The following is a 19,318-nucleotide window of genomic DNA, read 5'->3' as shown; positions in this document are numbered from 1 at the left end:
GGCAAGGATGATTTCTGCTCCAGATGCCCCTGGACGTCTGCAGGGAGGTCAGTCAGCCCCAGGAAGTCTCCCCCGATGGGCTCACAAGCTGATTTCAGCTCCCATTTCTTTACACCCAGAAATGCTCTATAAGGCAAGCTGTGGGACAGCAATTGCCCTTTTTTTTTTTAATGTTTTTATTTATTTTTGAGACAGAGAGAGACAGAGCATGAGCAGGGGAGGGTCAGAGAGAGAGGGAGACACAGAATCTGAAACAGGCTCCAGGCTCTGAGCTGTCAGTACAGAGCCCGACACGGGGCTTGAACCCACAGACTGTGAGATCATAACCTGAGACAAAGTCGGATGCTTAACTGACTGAGCCACCCAGGCACCCCAGCAATTGCCCTTTAACAGATGGAGCCCAGTCGAATCTGCTGCCTCAAACGTCCCCTTTGGAGGCATTTTTCTGCCTGATGTCAAGGTCCTCCCTCTTGATCTCATCCACAAAATCACAAAACAAGAAGGGATCTTGGACATCACCTGGCTCCTCCTCTGACACTGGAGAAAACAGAGGCTCAGAGAGGTCAGTTACCTTGACCAAGATCACACAGCTACACAGGGGCCTCTTCCCCTAGGCTCCTGCTCTAACCACTCCCTGTGAGGCTTCTATGCTTTCTGTGTGATGGTGCACTCGCCAGAGGATGGCTGTGCCAGTGGCACTAGAAAATGTGAACTTAAAAGCTGTTCCTTGGCCCTGTCGATGCAGAAGGGGACATAAGTGCCCACTGTGGTCTCAGTAACAGACATAAGATTTCCCTGGAGCTTCGGGCCCAAGGGTCATGAATAAACGATTCCTTGGCACAGATGTGACTGGCGGGATCAAGGGGAGTAGATGGGCCTTTCTTGGCCCATCTCTCCCGGAAGCGGGTTACTCATGTATTTAAAGACACGGACTTTGGTGACAGCGAACCCGATTTACGTCCTAGCTCTGTCACTTCTAGCTGTAAACTTGGGGCAAGTAACTTTACCTCTCTAAACTTTCAATTCCTCCCCTTTAACTGGTGACAGTAAGATCTACTGTGCAGGGCAGTTGTGGGACTTCATAAGACATACGTGTAATGTGCCACCCATGATGCTGAACACAGTTGAGCTTTGCAGTGAAGACTGGTAATAAGGACTCCTTGTGTCATCATGCACAACTACAGACCAGAGGAGTGGCAAAGGCACTTCAGTGTCACCGCTATTCACATGCACTGACCCCCCCAAGACTCCTTTCTCCCATTCGACCTCACGCAAGCCACCCCCCGCCCCAAAGCCTAAAGCCCTCCCCAGGCGACCGCCAGGCCCAGGCCCCCTTACCCTGCACAACGTCTGCTGCTTCAGCTCCTGGATGATGAGGTCACCAGCGGCTGTGCTGCCATAGCAGCATTTGGAGCTCACAAAGCTGAGGAGGGCTTCGCGGGCCACTTCCTCTGTCACCAAGGGGACTCTGCTGGGGACAGAGCACAGAAGCAGGGTCTCTGGAAAGGGCCTGCAGGCTCATCAGGGCCAGCCAGCTCCCTCTTGATGCAGATGGAAATGGAGGTCAGGAGAAGGGAAGGGCCAGGCCATGGGCCACAGTAGTGGTGAGGCACTTGGGGGTCCATCTGGGGAAGGAACCTCTAGCAGAGGGAACTGTGTGAACAGATGCCCACAGCGGGAGCAAGGCAGTTCTTTCTAGAGGACAGGACAGCAACACTGCTGTGGCTGAAGTGCAGGGCTCAGGAGAAGAGCTTAGAGAATCTTAGCACACACACACACACACACACACATACACACACACACACTTAAAGATGTACTTAAAGACGAATCACGCCATTTTACAGATGAGGAAAACTGAGGTCTGGAGACGATGTCACACAGCTAGGAGGAGGCAAAGTTAGGTCAGACCACGTTCCCATGTTCCTGCCCTTGGGGACCTTGCCCCCTCAGCCAGAGGAGCTATGAGCAGTGTTCATGAGAAAGCCCCTGCCAAGAACTACCAGGCCGTGGTGCCCACAGGGACCCACCATGAGCCTGCTGGGCCAGCGCGGCAATGGGTGGGAAGGAAGACAACAAATGGCCCCTTCCTTGGCCTTCTCTCTGGATGCCTCCCTCTCCTCCTAGAAAGCTCTTCCCTGAGGCCCAGCTGCCATGTCCCCTCCTAGCAAAGCCCTCCCCCACCAAGACCTCCAGGAAGCAGAAGTCCCCTCCTTCTTCCTCCCTCATATCTTCATTTACTTCTCCACAGCAGCCTGACTCCAAACAGTAAGCCCCTATCATGCACAGCAATGTCTCCAGCACCTCTGGTTTGGTGCACAGAGGGGCCTGCACACATGCAGGAGGTGTGGGGCCCAGAATGGCCAAGAGGACTCCATTGAGAAAGCGGGGTCTGCCCTGGGCATGGAAGGTGGGCGGCCAGGGAGGGGAAGGGGAGGCACTCTAGGCAGCAGTGGGGCCAGGAGCACCCAGGAGATTCCTTGAAGGCAGGATACAGCCAACCAGCCAAGTGGCCAGACCCAGAAAGCAGGGGGTTCCACCTTCTCTCTGCACAAAGCTGGCTGGAAAGCCAGAGCTCTGTCCAGAGTCCTGGGTCCAGGGAGTCGGCAAACTCCTTCTGCAAAGGACTAGAGACTAAATAGTTTAGGCTTCATGGACCATACAGTCTGCCTCAATCACTCACCTGTGCTGTTGTAGAACAAAAGCAGCCACGGACAGTATGTGAATAAATGGCATGGCTCTGCTCCAATAAAACTTGATTTACAAAAGCAAGCAGCGGCTGGATTTGGCCCAGGGAGCTGCAGTTCCCAACCCCTGGTCGACACTGTGCTTCTCGACTGCAGCTTGGTAGCCAAACAGCCTGAAGAGCTTGCTTGGTAAAGTACACATTCCTGGCCTCTGTCCCTGGAGGATCTGATCCAGTAGGTCTGGGATCCTGATGCACTGTCAGGGTTGAGATCTGTAGACCCTAAAATCCGCGAGGAGGGCTCTTGGCACAGTGGGGGTGGGGGTGATGTGAGGGTCACTGCACATGATCCTGTGTGATGGCACCACAGCTCACCTGTGTTCCAGGAATGAGGACCAGCACCTTTGCTCCAGGGGTCTCCCTGGAGCCTCCAAAGGTGGGAACATTATCTGCTGTCCTGGAGGAGAGGGGAGGAGTCAGGGGCTCCACAGCCTACCTCAAAGGCACAGGTATTTGCAGGGTGAAGGAAGAATAGACTGGTTGAAAGGGAGGTTGAATGAGACAAAGGGAAATGCTAATATATCTAGTGCAAGAAGAGTGGTTCTCAAACCAGCATGATTCCAGTCTTAAATACCTGTGGATATGGTCACGGAATGTTCGTGGACACAGGGCTGATGTCCCTATGTGCTCCTTGTCCCTCCCAATGGTGATAAGAGGCTTCCCAGGGCCCCCCAGGGGAAAGGGGCTGTATCCCAGCACTGGCCTGTTCCAGATAGGTCTCTGCAACCAGTATAAGCCCCAGGAAGAGGCTGTAGGAAGCAAGACCCGCCAGACTTACCACCTCTTTGAAAAAGCCAGTCATAGCTGGGCAGTCTCTCCAGGAGTTCAGCTGGCGGCGCCAAAGGACTCTCGGCCTCAAAACTGAGGTCCACCACACCTGTGGAAGGAAGGCAGTCCTGAGCTTCTGGGAGGAGGGAGTCAGTGGTGACTTCACTGGAAGCTGACAAGCCAGGGTGGGCGTGTTACCAAAAGGCTGACAGTTTAACAAGCCAATCTCACTCTGGCACCATGGGACACACAACACATCTGTAGGGCAGGCGGGGATGGGGTGGGGGTGTGATAGTAGCAGCGATAATAATAATGATGAGAAAAACATTCAGAATGGCAGCTCCTGTTTGCTGGGTACCTACTCTGTGCCAGTCCCCCATGACAGATGATCATATAGAAACATGATCATATTCCACGACCCTAGGAGACAGGTACTGAATTAGAGATGGCCACACTTCTTTGTTGCTTCTGTCTTCAAGTGGTGTATCTGTTATCTCCTCCCCTTGAACCTTCACAGGCTTGAGGCTGCTTCAAGCAAGGGAACATGGGGGAAACATGAAGAGACCACAGCTTCTACTTCTTGTCTCTTGGAGCACTCCCTCTCGGAGCACTCCCTCTTGGAGCACTCCCTCTCAGAGCACTCCCTCTTGGAGCACTCACTCTTGGAGCACTCTCTCTTGGAGCACTCCCTCTCAGAGCACCCCCTCTCAGAGCACTCTCTTGGGGCACTCCCTCTTGGAGCACTCCTTCTTGGAGCACTCTCTCTTGGAGCACTCCCTCTCAGAGCACCCCCTCTCAGAGCACTCTCTTGGGGCACTCCTTCTTGGAGCACTCCCTTTCAGAGCACTCCCCCTTGGAGCAATCCCTCTTGGAGCACTCCCTCTTGGAGCACTCTCTTGGAGCACCCCCCTCAGAGCACTCTCTTGGGGCACTCCCTCTTGGAGCACTCCCTCCTGGAGCACTCTCTTGGAGCACCCCCTCTCAGAGCACTCTCTTGGGGCACTCCCTCTTGGAGCACTCCCTTTTGGAGCACTCCCTCTTGGAGCACTCCCTCTTGGAGCACTCTCTTGGAGCACTCCCTCTCAGAGCACCCCCTCTCAGAGCACTCTCTTGGGGCACTCCTTCTTGGAGCACTCCCTCTCAGAGCACTCCCCCTTGGAGCAATTCCTCTTGGAGCACTCCCTCTTGGAGCACTCTCTTGGAGCACCCCCCTCAGAGCACTCCCTCTCAGAGCACCCCCTCTCAGAGCACTCTCTTGGGGCACTCCTTCTTGGAGCACTCCCTTTCAGAGCACTCCCCCTTGGAGCAATCCCTCTTGGAGCACTCCCTCTTGGAGCACTCTCTTGGAGCACCCCCCTCAGAGCACTCTCTTGGGGCACTCCCTCTTGGAGCACTCCCTCCTGGAGCACTCTCTTGGAGCACCCCCTCTCAGAGCACTCTCTTGGGGCACTCCCTCTTGGAGCACTCCCTTTTGGAGCACTCCCTCTTGGAGCACTCCCTCTTGGAGCACTCTCTTGGAGCACTCCCTCTCAGAGCACCCCCTCTCAGAGCACTCTCTTGGGGCACTCCTTCTTGGAGCACTCCCTCTCAGAGCACTCCCCCTTGGAGCAATTCCTCTTGGAGCACTCCCTCTTGGAGCACTCTCTTGGAGCACCCCCCTCAGAGCACTCCCTCTTGGAGCACTCCCTCTCGGAGCACTCCCCCTCGGAGCAATGCCTCTTGGCGCACTCCCTCTTGGAGCACTCCCTTTTGGAGCACTCCCTCTTGGAGCACTCTCTTGGAGCACTCCCTCTTGGAGCACTCTCTTGGAGCACTCCCTCCTGGGGCACTCTCTTGGAGCATCCCTCTTGGAGCACTCCCTCATGAGCCCTGAACTTCCATGTATATATCAGCTACCCTCCTGGGGAGACCACATGGACTACAGGCAGACTATAAGCCTACACGCAGAGGGGCCCAGTGGAGCCCAGCCTGCCAGCCACTCCACCATCCTACCGAGCCACCAGGCATCCGAGCAAAGCCATCACAGACCCACCAGGCCAGACCAGCTTCCTGCTGAATACCACTGAGTGACCCTGTCATGGATTGCATGTCCCCCCAAATTCATATGTTGAAACCCTGAATGGTATTATAAGGTAGGGCCTTTGGGAAGTGATTAGGTTTAGATGAGGTCATGTGGTGGGATTAGTGCCCTGCCAGGAAAAGACAGAGCCCAGAGGCCAAGGATCTTTCTTTCTCTCCCCAGTGAGCATGCAGTGAGAAGGTGGCTGTTTACAAGCCGGAAGTGGACTCTCACCAGACACCGGGTCTAAGGGTGCCTTGGTCTTAGAATTCCCAGCTTCCAGAACTAGAGAAATACATGTTGTTTAAGCCAGGAAGTCTATGGTGTTTTGTCACAGCAGCCCAAACTGACCCAAATGGATGATACAAGGAGGAGATGAATCAGCCAGCTGAGTCTGCCCAAATTCCTGACCCACAAAATCATGAACTATAATAAAATGGTTGTTGTTTTAAGGCGCTGGGGTGTAGACTTGTTTTTTGTGCAGCTTCCTCTAACGGGCAGTGGAGTCATGGTGGGGTCCAGAGCCGACAGCCAAGAAAGAATTCTTGGGATGTCTTCGGTGCAAAAAGGTGATTTTATTAAAGCATAGGAACAGGATCCATGGGCAGGAAGAGCTGCCCCAGGATGGTGAGGAGAGACTAATCACATACTTGGGAGTTGGGAAAGGTAAAGTCAAAGGGGAATTTCAAAAAGAATTTTCACATGCCAAAGAAGACTCACAGGGTGTGGGAGGTCTAACTACCTCCAGGCCAAGGTTGTTTTCCCTGCTAGCAAAGCATCAACACCAAGACAGTAGGGAGTTCCTAGAGAAATGCCATACTCTGCCTGCCTCAAGTACTCATCAATGGGCTGCAGATTATCAGGAAATTCAATTTTACCTGCCATTTCCTTCTGCCTTTTTTTCCCACATCAGGCAATCTTTGCTCTGGGATTCCCCACAAACCTGGCAAAACTTTCCGAGAGCCACACCATGGTCTGAGGCTCCTTCCTTCCCTCCTTCTCTCCTCTCACAGGGGTCCAACCTGCGGTTAGCCTGCAGACGGTCCCTGCCCACACCTGCTCCCTCCTCTCCTCTTTTCCTTCCACATACGTTTCCCAGGGACCTCGGACACATCTGCCACTTAGTATCTGCTTCTTGAGTGACCCAAACCGACACAGAATATTATCCATTCTCCCAATGAGGAAATGGGCTTAGAAAGGCTGTGGCTCGCCTCAGATCACACAGCCAGTGAGTGATGCAGCTGGATTCAAACCAAGGCTCGTTGCTCTCCAAAGCCCACGTCCTTCCCACCTACTTCCCATGAGGCAACCCCTGTGGAAGAATCACTCACTATATATCTGCTTTTAAAACCTCACCTTATACACCTGAAACTAATATAACACTGTATGTTAATTGCATTTCAATTCTCAAAATTTAAATTTAAACTTATTTTGTTAATATTTAGTTATTTATTTTGAGGTGGGGGCTGAGAAGCAGAGAGAATCCCAAGCAGGCTCCACACTGTCGGCATAGAGCCCGATGCGGGGCTCAGTCTTACAAACCGTGAGATATGACCTGAGCTGAGATCAAGAGTCTGACACTTAACCACCTGAGCCACGCAGGTGCCCCAATTTAAATTTAAGTAAACTAAAAAAAAAAAAAACAACCAAACACCTCAGCTTGATCTGCCAGGCTATGGCAGAGACACACATAGTCCTGAGACTGCACGGAAGAAAGCATAATATAAGCACTGACTCCAAGAAATGCTAGACAACTCAGAAAGCACCTCCCCATACCTGTTGCTACACCCACTCTCTCACCTGGAGATACAGAAGGCAGGACTTCTAACTCCATTTGACATGAAGAGTCTGAGGCTCAGAGAGGTTACTCCAGTATTCGTAGGATACACAGCAGTGAAATCAGAGCAGGATAAAGGCTCCTTGCTCCAGCTCCAGCACACCTGGCCACCCCTCAAACCTATTCCCTGAAGCTCTCATGCTGGGGGACAAGAACCACTCAGCTCTGTCTTTCCAGTGGCCAATTTGATTACGGGAAGTTGACTTTAAAAGGGTAAGTTGATAAGTGGTCTGTGGAAAGAAATTCGCTCTGCATGAAGTCACTGAACACACTCAGGTCAACAGCTGATCTGTTTTACCCCCTAGATCCCTCCTTTTTTTTTTTTTTTCAGCTCTTGAAAGCCTAATAGCTCTTTCCCTCTACAAAAATAAAAATAATATGTCCTGTCCTTTCAAGTTTAATAAAAACAGAGTCCAGAAGAAGAAATAGATCTTGTAAATTGGAGCAGCGGAGGCTATTTGGAAGTGGGCTGAGAACAATGGAGGGAGGAGGGGTGTCATTAAGACAAATGAAGCATCTCATTCTACCACTCCCCTCAGAGTCTGTCTCAGCCCTCTGACAATAAGAAATGCATATGCATCTGTAAGGTTTCTCCTTGCAGGAAATTTACAAAGGAAGCTGAGAGAGGAGAGTGTTTCCGGATACGGAGAGTGCCTTTCTGAGCAAGAAAGCTAAACTTTGTAAGCAAATGATTCTGCGCAGAAACCAGTGAGAGACCTTGGACAGTTGTGGGTGTGACGCAAGGAGACACCATCCCAGGCCTGCACAATGGTGTATGCCAACGTGTCCTGAAATCCCCAACATGATAATTCATCAGGAACTATTATTCATACCTTGGTTCTCAGTATTTGCTCCTACTAAGTTTATTAGCATTTTAAGCTATTTTCGCCACCAGGGATCTGCGAATATTTTCTGCAAATAGCCGGGGAGTAAATACTGTAGATTTTGTGGGCCATACGGCCTGTTTCAATTACTCAACTCGGGCGAAAGCAGCCATAGATAATGCACAATTGAGTAAGCATGGCTTTGTTCCAATAAAACTTTACAAAAACAGGCAGCGGGTCAGACTTGGCCCTTGAGCTGCCCTTGACACTCACCTGTGTGGGTACGTTGGAGGGGGTCAGAAAGAAGGAGGCTGGGATTTGAACCTGTCTGGCGTCAGGGCCCATGCATGTCATTGCAGCTCCTGTGAGCCCAGTTATCAGAATTAAGGGTGAAGGTCAGGGTTGGACTGTAGCCAAGAGTGTCTGGAGTCAGAATTGGTGGTTGGACACCTGGGCTCAGGTGTCCTGGACTCAGATATGTCTGAGTCATGCACTACGTGACTCTGTGCCAGCCACCCATCCTTGCAGAAATCAACCCCCACCCCCACCCCCGGTTGTGAACCACGGCAGACGATATTAGTGCCCATCTAATGAGACAGCATGCACACAGCTCATGGCCCCGAGCCTGGCATTTAATAAATGCTTCGTCAATGCCTTGGACCTGAGGAGGGCAAGTCTTCCTCTTTCTTTGTGCTCCTTTAAGCCAGGGGACAAGAGGTGAAAATGTCGAGCACAGAAAGAAAGGCAAGACCTTCATAGCCTTCTCCCCGGGGAAGGCCCCCCGCCCACCCGGAAGTCTGGGGTCTGCTGGGGCATCCATACTCTCCAGTGCTAGAAGACAGAAAAATGCCATATGGCTGCTATGTCCAGCTGGAAACCAAACAAAAAGGCAGGAAGAGGGGAAGAATGAGAGGTGGGAAACTCACAGCTCCATCCATCAACCAGGAGCCACCCTGACCTCTCAGGGCAGCAGTAATTCGTCAGAGCTAAATTAATCTCACCATTATGTTATGTACAAAAATAAAGGACTCCGGGCTGACCTACAGGCAGATGCGTCATTTCCTGTGCAGATCTCAACGGGCACAACAGGAACGTGGACGTCACAGGTCATTGTGTGACGCCCAGCGTGGGGCACTTCGAAGGGGGTCCCCAAGCCGTGTCACTGTTTCCATGGGGTCAGGGCCGAGTTCCAGCACGGCCACCCCACCCTAATACATGCATTGTGTCCCGTGGCTCACAAAGGGATGGTGTGGGCATGATCTCTTTTGCACTTCATGACAACCACTGTTTTCCCTGCTTCGTAGAAGACCGAGGTGAGACTCAGAGATGTGATTATGGGGCAACGAGCTCACACACTCATAGCAGAGCCAGAAAGAAAGAGTACTTAAAACTGAGATCCTGGGGTGCCTGGGTGGCTCAGTCAATTAAGTCTCCAACCTCAGCTCAGGTCATGATCTCACAGTTTGTGAGTTCGAGCCCCGCGTCAGGCTCTGTGCTAACAGCTCAGGGCCTGGAGCCTGCTTTGGATCCTGGGTCTCCCTCTCTCTCTGACCCTTCCCCGCTCATTCTCTTTCTCTCTCTCAAAAATAAACAACCATTGGGGTACCTGGGTGGCTCAATCAGTTAAGTGTCTGACTTCAGCTCAGGTCATGATCTCACAGTTTGTGAGTTTGAGCCCCGCGTCAGGCTCTGTGCTGACAGCTCAGGGCCTGGAGCCTGCTTCGGATTCTGCGTCTCCTTCTCTCTGCCCCTCCACCACTCACACTCTATCTCTGAAAAATAAATAAATGTTAAAAAAATTAAAAACAAAAACTTAGATCCTAATGCTAAGCCAAGGTCCTTTCCACCTATCTGAACACCCTATTGCTCTGTGCAAATGTCATCAAGAGGTTGCTGAGAAAGCTTTGCAAAGCATCTCTAAGGTAGTGCTCACCAGCCGCCAGCTATTTTTCTTTTGTGTCAAAAGGAATTTTTCTTGTGGAGCAAGGTATAATTAGTGGAAAACCTCTTTAACTTCCACTTTGTAAAATGCCATTCCCTTTATTTCAGAGGAAAAAAGGAGTCCACATCTTCTGCCTTAGATTCCAGTACTAATCAATCATCTTAAAAGCACTGAAATCATGCCATGTCTCCACTCACACGCCTCCCCACTGCCAACTTGCTTTAGTTTGTTTCGGCCCTTGCCGCCTCGCCTCCAACAGGGGCGGGAGACCCTTTAAGACAGGGAACACCCCCTTCCTGTATACACTCGATGCACAAAAATGCATTGTGATCTGTACACTTAAGATGGGACAGGAGAGACTCAGGTGGTCAAATCCACACAGACATGAAATGGAATGGGGTTGGCTGGCAGCAAAGAGGAGAGGTATGTGGGGGACTGTTGTTTAAAGGGGTTAGAGATGAAAGGACTTGAGAGATGCATGTTGGTGATCATATTCCCACAAGAATGGGACTGTATTTAATGTCTCTAGACAGCACAATTAAAGATGCTTAGGATGGCAACTTTCATGTGACATGTATTTTATCACAATTGAAAATAATAAAAACAGGAGAGTCAGGTGATCACAAGAGAAAGGAAAGAAAAAAAAATCCTGCTTTGCCAAGAAGAACAAATACTTGGCTCTATTATTTAAAAGTCTTCATAGTGGGGGTGCCCGGGTGGCTCAGTCGGTTAAGCATCCGACTCTTGGTTTCAGCTCAGGTCATGATCTCACGGTTTGTGGGTTCGAGCCCCAAATCAGGCTCTGTGCTGACAGCGTGGAGTCTGCTTGGGACTCTCTCTCTCCCTCTCTCTCTCTCTCTCTCTCTCTCTCTCTCTCTCACTTTGTCTCTCTCTCAAATAAATAACTTAAAAAATATTTAATAAAAAAAATAAAAAATAAAAGTCTTTGTAGCAAGACTGGAGGGCCTGACTGGGCCATGCCATCTCTTAAACACCGCAGTGGCTCACTACTGCCCACAGCTAATGTCTAAGCTCCTGCCTTTAGCGGAGAAGGTCCTGTGTTAAATGGCCCTAGAGTACCCACGGGACAGGAAGAAAAGATTCTAGTCTCCTCAGTCCTGAGGGGAAAAGCCTCCCCACACAGCCCACAGCAGGGTGAGAGGAAGGAAAACAGTTGCTGTGGAAGGGGAGAGGGTGGGGATAAAGAACAGAGCAGAAAGGGGAAGCAAAAAGAAGAGCCTGCTTGGGGCTCCAGAGAGGAGTCAGGGGTGTGGGAGCTTTGAGGTGGGAGCCACTGAGAACACATTTGGGAGAGCAAACACAGAGCCCACCATGGGAGCGAGGCCAGCATCAAGAGAAACAGGGAGAAGGCCGGGAGAAGTTTTCCCTGGTGTTCTGCAGGGCCCTCTGGTGCGTCAGGAGAGACCCCGGCAAATGTTACGAATTTTCAATTAGCTGGGATGTGGAACTCTTGCTTTGTCAAAGTGTCATCATGCCAAGATAGGGCCACGTGGGGGTGGGATTTGTAAGTGCGGCCTCGTCCCCTGGGGACACTGATGTGTGCATTCCCCCCTGGCACAGGCAGCGTGCCATTTCTCCCAGCTCTTGTTCTGGCTGTTCCTGCCCATGACACACACACCCCTCACCCCCTTTGGCTGGGCTCAGCCCAGACCTGACCTCCTGCAAAGCCTGCCCGGGTGCGGTTCCCCTCCCCATGCCCCTCAGTACTCTGTTCCACTCTCTACCATTGTTTCTGCCAAATGGCTTTCCAAGAGTTATTTGCAGAACGTCTATCTGGGGTCTGCCTCCTCCACGAGGCTTTAAACACTTGGAAGGCAGATCAATGAATCATCCTTATTCCCCCAGCCATGAGCACAGCAACAAATAGCTAGCCTACTGTGTGGTCTGGGGGGGAAGTCACTTTATTTTTTATGGCCCTGGTCTTCTTTCCCTACAAGAGGGTTCAGGGAATCTGGTTGCTGACAGGAGCACTTGGGAAGATGGATAAGAGAAGGCTCTGCTAATGATTTGGGAGGGTCCTTGGGACCCTTTCTCAGATGCAGTATGATTTCATTAAAGGTTTTTATTCCTTGTTCCCCAAAGGGGACACCCTATCTTTCCATTAGGAGTTGCGGGAACCACAAGCCCCTTCCAGAAACAGGACAGTCTACAAGAAAGACCAGATGGGCTCTGTGAGGACAGGGCCAACTTGGCAGGGAGCACCTGCACTCCTGGTGGCCGTGCCTCCATCCTAAGGGATGGGTGACATACGCTAAGGCCCCACAGTCAGTCACCAAAGCTCCTAGAAGCTGGGCCCCTGCCAGGAGTCCAGCATCTTTCCCACCAAGATATCCTGAGAGCTTAACCCAGTCTCTAGTCTCCAACTCAGAGCTGGGGTGGGGGGAACACTAAGGAATAAGCCTTTGGGGAACAGAGCTGGCCTGGGTACCAAGGGAAGTGGGCCACTGATGGCCTCAGATCACTGCTCCGAGCACTCCCCAGCTATCAGTGCCCAGAAGAAAGGAGGTGCCACCTAGGTCCTATTGTCCAGAATCACAGCAGTCCCCTCCTCAAATTATGGGGACCTTATCTTACTTGAAGAGGCTCTTGCACACCAAATCTGGGAGGTAGCTCGGTATGTAATAAAATAAGTTCTATTATAAGAGATATGGTTTTTAGAATAAGGGAGGGGATTTTTCTTCTTCATCCCTGGTCTGGGATGTCTCCCTCTAAGAGAAGAGAGATTGAAACCACAATTACATCCGGGACCATCGGAAAAACAGGACCTGGTCAGGCTAGAAAAGAAAAGACTCTGAAGACTTCTTATTTTAAACAGGGAAGAGACATGTTCTAAGTAGTCTTGGGGGGTAGAATCCAGACCAAAGAGTAAAAGTTACAAGGAAAGAGATGTCAACTCAATGTACGAAAGAATTCATGATGGCCTCGGCTATGGAAGGGAGACCAGCCCATCACTGGAGGTGTCCCAACCAATGGTGGGAGGTGCTGCCTCCAGCCAAGAATGCTGTCAGAGGTGTCTCAGCAGCCGACGGTGGCAGTGCTAAGAGGTCTTCATGGTGACTGCCACATGGGTGCCACATCCCAGAACGTCTCTATCCATGCCCATTTTGGTCCCAAAGTGTGTCACTGTTAGAAGATATTCTCTCTCTGAAGCTGCCCACATTACAGACTCAAAAACTGAGGGGACAACATTTTCATGACTGGGGAGGGTAACTCAATTGGGATAAATGGGCAGCCGTCTCTTACCTAAGAAGGGACATTTAAATTACATAAGTCCCATAGCAGTCTCCCTTTCTGAAACCTGGGCAAATATTGACCTAGTTTCAGATTTCATCAGTGTTGCTTCTAAAAACTTTTCTGGGGGCACCTGTGTGGCTCAGCTGATTAAGCATCTGACTTTGGCTCAGGTGATGATCTCACAGTTCATGAGTTTAAGCCCCGCATCTGGCTCTGTGCCGATGGCTCAGAGCCTGGAGCCTGCTTCTGATTGTGTCTCCCTACCCCACTTGAGCACTTGCTCTCTCTCTCTCTCTCTCTCTCAAAAATAAATAAACATTTCAAAATTAAAAAATAAAAACTTTTCTGGATAATCCCATACCTTGCAGTAGACCTAAAGTTTCAATTATATTGGAAACCAGCATGGAGGTTTGGACCCTACGACAGAATCAGAGTGTTTAGAATTTTAAGGGAACTGAAGAGTTTACCCTACTCTCACCTGGCTTGCCAAAAGTCATGATGCCAGAACAGAAACACTACAGATGATAATATTTTTCATTAATAGCAAGTTTAATTTTAAAGCCCTGGGACACATAATCTGATAATTTTTCTAGAGTCAACATTTATTCCATGCCTACTCTATTCTGAGCAATGTTGTAGGCACTTTTTATCCAATTAATCTTCTACAATTCTTCAAGATGACATGATCTCCATTTTTATTGTGGGAAATATAGCTCAGAGAGGTTAAGTGACTTGAGCAAAATCAGCCAGCAATCAGGAGGCAGAGCTTGGATGTGAATCCAGATCTGACCAAGCCCACTGCTACTAAGAGAAACTCTGATTATAAATTGCAAGACTGCTAATGAGCAGTGTTTTAAAGAGGAAAAATTGCATTTTAATATTAGTAGAAGCTTATAAGACTATGGATACACGATTTCCAATATATCAGAGATCAGATCCTGCCCAAATACATGCTAAAATATCTCTGTACAGTCTCCAACTTCAATATGAAAAGGGATTCCAACAAAAATTTAAATTCTAAGATTTCACATGGGTTTATTTCATATCCCACCTCAGCTCTGAAACTTAAAGCTTTGAGATGCCTACATTAAAGACAGCAGTGTTGGACCTGTGCAGGACATTCAAAGTCAGCCAGTTCAGGAACTGTGAAAACGTACTTACTAGTGTCACAGGCCTCTCCAGGATTCAAATGAATTGTGAGAATACTTTTCCACCCCCCAGAAAAGTACATTCATACAACATTTTGCCCTCACCTTCATGTTCCTCAAATTAAGAACTCCTGACCCATCTCCTTTTATAGATGGGGAAACTGAGGCTAAATGACTTGCCTGAGATCACACAGCAGAGTCAGGACCTGAACCCTAGCTTCCCAACCCCCAATCTGATACTCTACCACACTGCTCCTTCCAGATCAGGAGCAAAAACCTCTTATTTTTAAAACACACATTTCTTCCTAAAATGCCATTTCCTTCTTCATCTATTTAAATAGTCCTTAGATTGCATTGTGTTTCTGTCCCAGGAATGACAGCCTTGGGGTCATGAGGACTGTGTTCCTCAAGCAGTAATGAATAAGCAGCTCTTTGCTAGAGGAAGATCACAAGTAAAGACAATCCATGACATTTCTTTAAAATTAACTTCATCTCAGAACGGAGCCCAAGTGAGGTATTCTGGCTTACATGTAGCTGGGGGCGGGGGTGGGGGGTCTGTCAGCCAGAGAAAGGAAGATTGAAGAACACGAGACTTGGACCGCGATCAGGGAGAAGAGTTCTCCTGGTTGTTACCATCCTCCCCCACTGTCCAGAGGCACATAATGGAAGAACAGCCAACAGGCTGCAAATAAGCTTTACATGCAAAAGGAAGGAAGGAAGGATGCCCTCAGCAACACAGACCCAGAACCCGACACAGCACGGAGGCCAGAGGGAAAGTTTTGGTCAGCGCTGGCCACAGAAGTTGGCGCCCCAGGTCTCTGGCTGTACTTACTGTCGTCCTCACTCAGATCCCTGTCCATGGTGCAGATGTCCAGCCAAGGAGGTATCTGCCCTCCCAGTGGGCTCAGGCCGCTGGGATCTGAGGGACCACCCTCGGGCCCTCCCAGAATGCCAGGTCCATTGTTACCCGATTTGAATACAACAGAGGGAAACATCTCGGGGAAGCACAGTGTCCCTCAGAGCTGCTGCTCTGGACCCAATCTGCAGGGGTCCTTGCAGCTCCTACTCACAAGAACTTCTTGCCAGGCTCTTACGCAGTGCCTCTAGCCACTGATGCCCATTTTTCTGAGCTGGGATTCAAACCCTCATCTATGTGACTCTCAAGTCGGAGCTCTTGACCACTCTGCTAGCTTACTCATGTGTTGGAGGCAGGCTTCTAAGTGTCGTGGGGTGACAGGGGAAGGGATACAGAGAAATGTAAGAGCACACAGAGGTTACCTCCCCTAGGGGTAGAGAAGATACGGGTGGGGTCTCTGAAGTCTCAAGCTCTGACCTCCTCCTCTCACTGGGGAAGCAGTGAGGCTCGGATCATGAGGTGGAGCCATGCAGTACGTAGCAGACAGAGCCAGCTTCCAACCCAGGCTGCATGGCCACTGCTCTCACCACACCAGCCTAGCCCCCTGTGAAGTATCTGTGGGTTTTTCAAAGTCTCTTCCAGAGCCTTTTGCACTGGAGTTTGAAACCTCTTCAACCCAATGCTTAGAGGATCACTCCTCTCTTCTGGATGAATCTAAACAATGAACACCTAGACTGGGTCTCCTGGAGGTGGAAGCAGACAGCTGTAAGCTGGAGCCACCTGCCCTGCATACTTGGCAGTGACCCCCCACACCTCTGGCCAGGGAAGCCTTGCTCCATAGGGCAAAGCAAGCACCCCATACCCCGCTTGCCCAGGCCAGCAATGGCTGTGGGGTTGTACCATGATTCTCCTCAGTGAAAACTGACTACTGCATTCACCAAGGGAAGCATTGTGACCGACTTGTCAGCGGCCTGTCTTGGATGGCCACAATGTACACACTGATGGCTTAAAGGGACCCCACAAAGTACCTTTGGTCTCTCTCTGTGCCTCTTTCACCCTCATCACGCACTGCCTACCCCCAACAGAATGCTAGTGGCAGTAATAAAAGTAAAGAAGCAGTAGCAACAACTTGGCAAATGCTTCTTAAACACAGGCAGATGACTCAAATAGGTTTTTATGGTTGGCAGGGGCACTGAATTTCTTAAATTTGAGAGTTATGTAAGTTTCATTACTGCATGTGCATGAGAAAGACCCAGATCCTGAAAAATAAATATAGTCTTTTTTTTTTATGGACACTGTATGTGCCCTACTGGATATAGTCTTTTAATACCTTTATACAGTAAGCAGTTTTTCAGTGCTTGTAGAACTGACTCCATAGTAACAGGATTACCATGAATGTGTGTGCCTGGGTGTGCATATATTTTACTCTAAACATATTGTGTATGTGTATCTATGTCTGCGTCTGTGTCTGTATGTGTGTGTGTGTGTGTGTGTGTGTGTGTGTGTATTTGAGCCTAAACATAACAGATAGATGATGGATACATGGATGGATGGATGGATGGATGGATAGATAGATAAGTAGATAGATAGATAGATAGATAGATAGATAGACTACTCATGGCTTAACTAAAATAATATACCACTATTATACCTCAAGTACTTTATAAACATCAATATATGCTTGCCTAAATCCCTCTGCAGCATTTGAAAGAAACAACTATAGGAAATTATTTAAATGGCAAACAGAAGGAACAGAATGTTAAATAGAGTTGAGTATTAGACACCAGAAATCTGGAGCCTGCAGAAATGCAGATAACCATGAGTTGTATCTTAAGAATGAGAGGGCAGACCAAAGAGGGTGATAGTCCCTTGCTGCACATGTTAATAAACATCTCTTAAAATACATGGAAGATGAATAAAGCAACTACTAGACCTTTCTAATCTTGCTTAACCATCAAGACAGGAAAGCTGTCTGTAACCATGTGCTAGAGTGACTGACGGCAAATAATATACCCATTGCCACCTACTATTCGTGGTGTCAGCGGGAACAGGCTTCACTAATTCTAGGACCCAGGCCAGCATAAAGCTAATACTGGTTCCCACCTCCTGCTTGTATCAAAGGGGCTTTGGGTAGGAGAAGACAGGCATGAACTGTGTGCATGAAGACAGGCTTCTTACAGTCATTCTGTAGCACTGCCATTGATATCAGGAAGTGGGTTCCTTAGAGCTCTTCTTCCTGAACCAGTCCTCAGCGGTCCATGGGTATGATCCATCACTGTCCCTTCTACTCATGGTAAGTACTCATGAAACATTCGCTGGACGAACAGAGCTGTCCAAGAGTTGACTCCACCCATTCATTTCTGACTGCGAACTTTGTTTATTCTTGGAAACAAAGTCTATGTAAACTTACTGGATGGTCTCTGGGTCTGGAGGGTATGTTGTGGCTCAGGGAAACATGTCAGGGAGGTAGAGGCTTTAGAAGGAAGTCAAGAAGTCACCTTGTATGACTGCAGTTGAATATGATGGCAAGAGAAATAGGAGGGTTTAACAAATACCTTCGAGTGTTTAAACAGCTGTCATGGGGGAGGAGGTGGCAGAATTGACTCTCAAGATACTCACTGATGAGCAGGCGTGCTGAGAGCTGGTCCACAATGGGGGACCATCTGCAACTTACCAAAAGGAGTATCTGTCTAGTGAGTAAAGTGTAAAGCTTCCTTCTGTTTGATTGAGCCTCTCTGAAGATTCAAGCAGAAGCATGACAGTTACACAAAGTGGGCAGTAATACAATGTTAACAGAAATGGCTTCAGAGCTGGTGTAACTGTGTTCAAAGCCCAAATGACCCTTTTTGGAGCATCCCTGGAGGACAGGTGACGCGAAATTCTGTGGACAGGTGATGGGGAAGAACTGTTAACAATACACCTGGCTGTGCATTTTGCCTGCAAGAAGAAATGGCCACAAGGGAAGGGTCTACACCAAGGGGCTATGGAAAAGGGTTTAATGGGATGGTCAGGAACTCTGGGAGGAACATCAACAGAAAATTGGTGACAGGAGGTTTGAGGAAGAGGTATACTGATAGATTTCTCTGAATGGATAAGGAATATGAAGAGATTTATATCCCATGTCCCATGTTGCTGCTCACCAACTTCAGCAGAGGGGGACTTCAGTAATCAAGCTGATGACATGACCCAATTGTGGGCACCAGCCACTGCTGTCATTGCCTGGAGGGTCAGAGTGACAGGGTTGGAAGTTGTGCGTGGGCTTCCACGCAGCAGTGCTGGCCTGGCTACAGCTAAATGCTCAGTCTGCCAGCAGCAAAGAGCAACACTGGTCCCAATATGGCACCACTCTCTGAGGTGATTAGCCAGCTGGCTGGTGGCCAGTTGATTACATTTAACCACTTCCATCATGGAAGGAGTAGCGCTTTGTTCTTCTGAAACAAACAGATACTCTGAATACAGATTTGCCTTCCCAGCATACAATACGTCTATCGAAACTACCATCTCTGGGGGCCTGGGTGGCTCACTTGGTTAAGGGTCCGACCAGTTCAGGTCATGCTCTCCCGGTTTGTGAGTTCAAGCCCCACATCGGGTTCTGTGCTGCTGACAGCTTGGAGCCTGGAGCTGCTTCGGATTCTGTGTCTCCCTCTCTCTCTCTGCCCCTCCCCCACTCACACTCTGCTTTATTTTTTTTCTCTCTCTCAAAATGTTTTAAAAAAGAGAGAGAGAGAGAGAGAGAAAGAAACTACCATCTGTAGATTCTAACAAAAAGGGAGCAGAAGCTGCGTCTTCTGAGACTAAAGAAATTATCAGAAATTATCAGTTAGCCAAGCCCCTGCTTGCCAATTCCCTACTACTAAACCTCAGGCTCCTGCTGGCCACCACTGTT

The 19,318-nt window shown here is 49.4% G+C and overlaps 1 protein-coding gene across 4 annotated transcripts in view; it reads right to left on the bottom strand.

Moving 5' to 3' along the window:
- Positions 1 to 15,543, bottom strand: part of SSUH2 (ssu-2 homolog) — a 31,133-nt gene extending 15,590 nt beyond the window's left edge. The window contains exons 1-4 of one of the 4 annotated variants that reach the window (XM_058726138.1): positions 15,409 to 15,543; positions 3,522 to 3,620; positions 3,059 to 3,140; positions 1,339 to 1,471 (exon numbers count right to left, since the gene is read on the bottom strand). In XM_058726138.1, coding sequence (XP_058582121.1) covers positions 1,339 to 1,471; positions 3,059 to 3,140; positions 3,522 to 3,620; positions 15,409 to 15,436 — 342 coding nt within the window. In that variant the 5' untranslated portion in view covers positions 15,437 to 15,543. The remainder of the gene's footprint in view (positions 1 to 1,338; positions 1,472 to 3,058; positions 3,141 to 3,521; positions 3,621 to 15,408) is intronic. The other 3 variants (XM_058726140.1, XM_058726139.1, XM_058726141.1) reach the window with 3 other exon arrangements.
- Between the last annotated feature and the right edge of the window lie 3,775 nt (positions 15,544 to 19,318).

The sequence above is a fragment of the Neofelis nebulosa genome, chromosome 4, assembly GCF_028018385.1.
Source record: "Neofelis nebulosa isolate mNeoNeb1 chromosome 4, mNeoNeb1.pri, whole genome shotgun sequence".
Classification (NCBI taxonomy): domain Eukaryota; kingdom Metazoa; phylum Chordata; class Mammalia; order Carnivora; family Felidae; genus Neofelis; species Neofelis nebulosa.
Note: the sequence above shows the minus strand (reverse complement) of the source record. Positions and strands in the feature narration are given on the sequence as shown.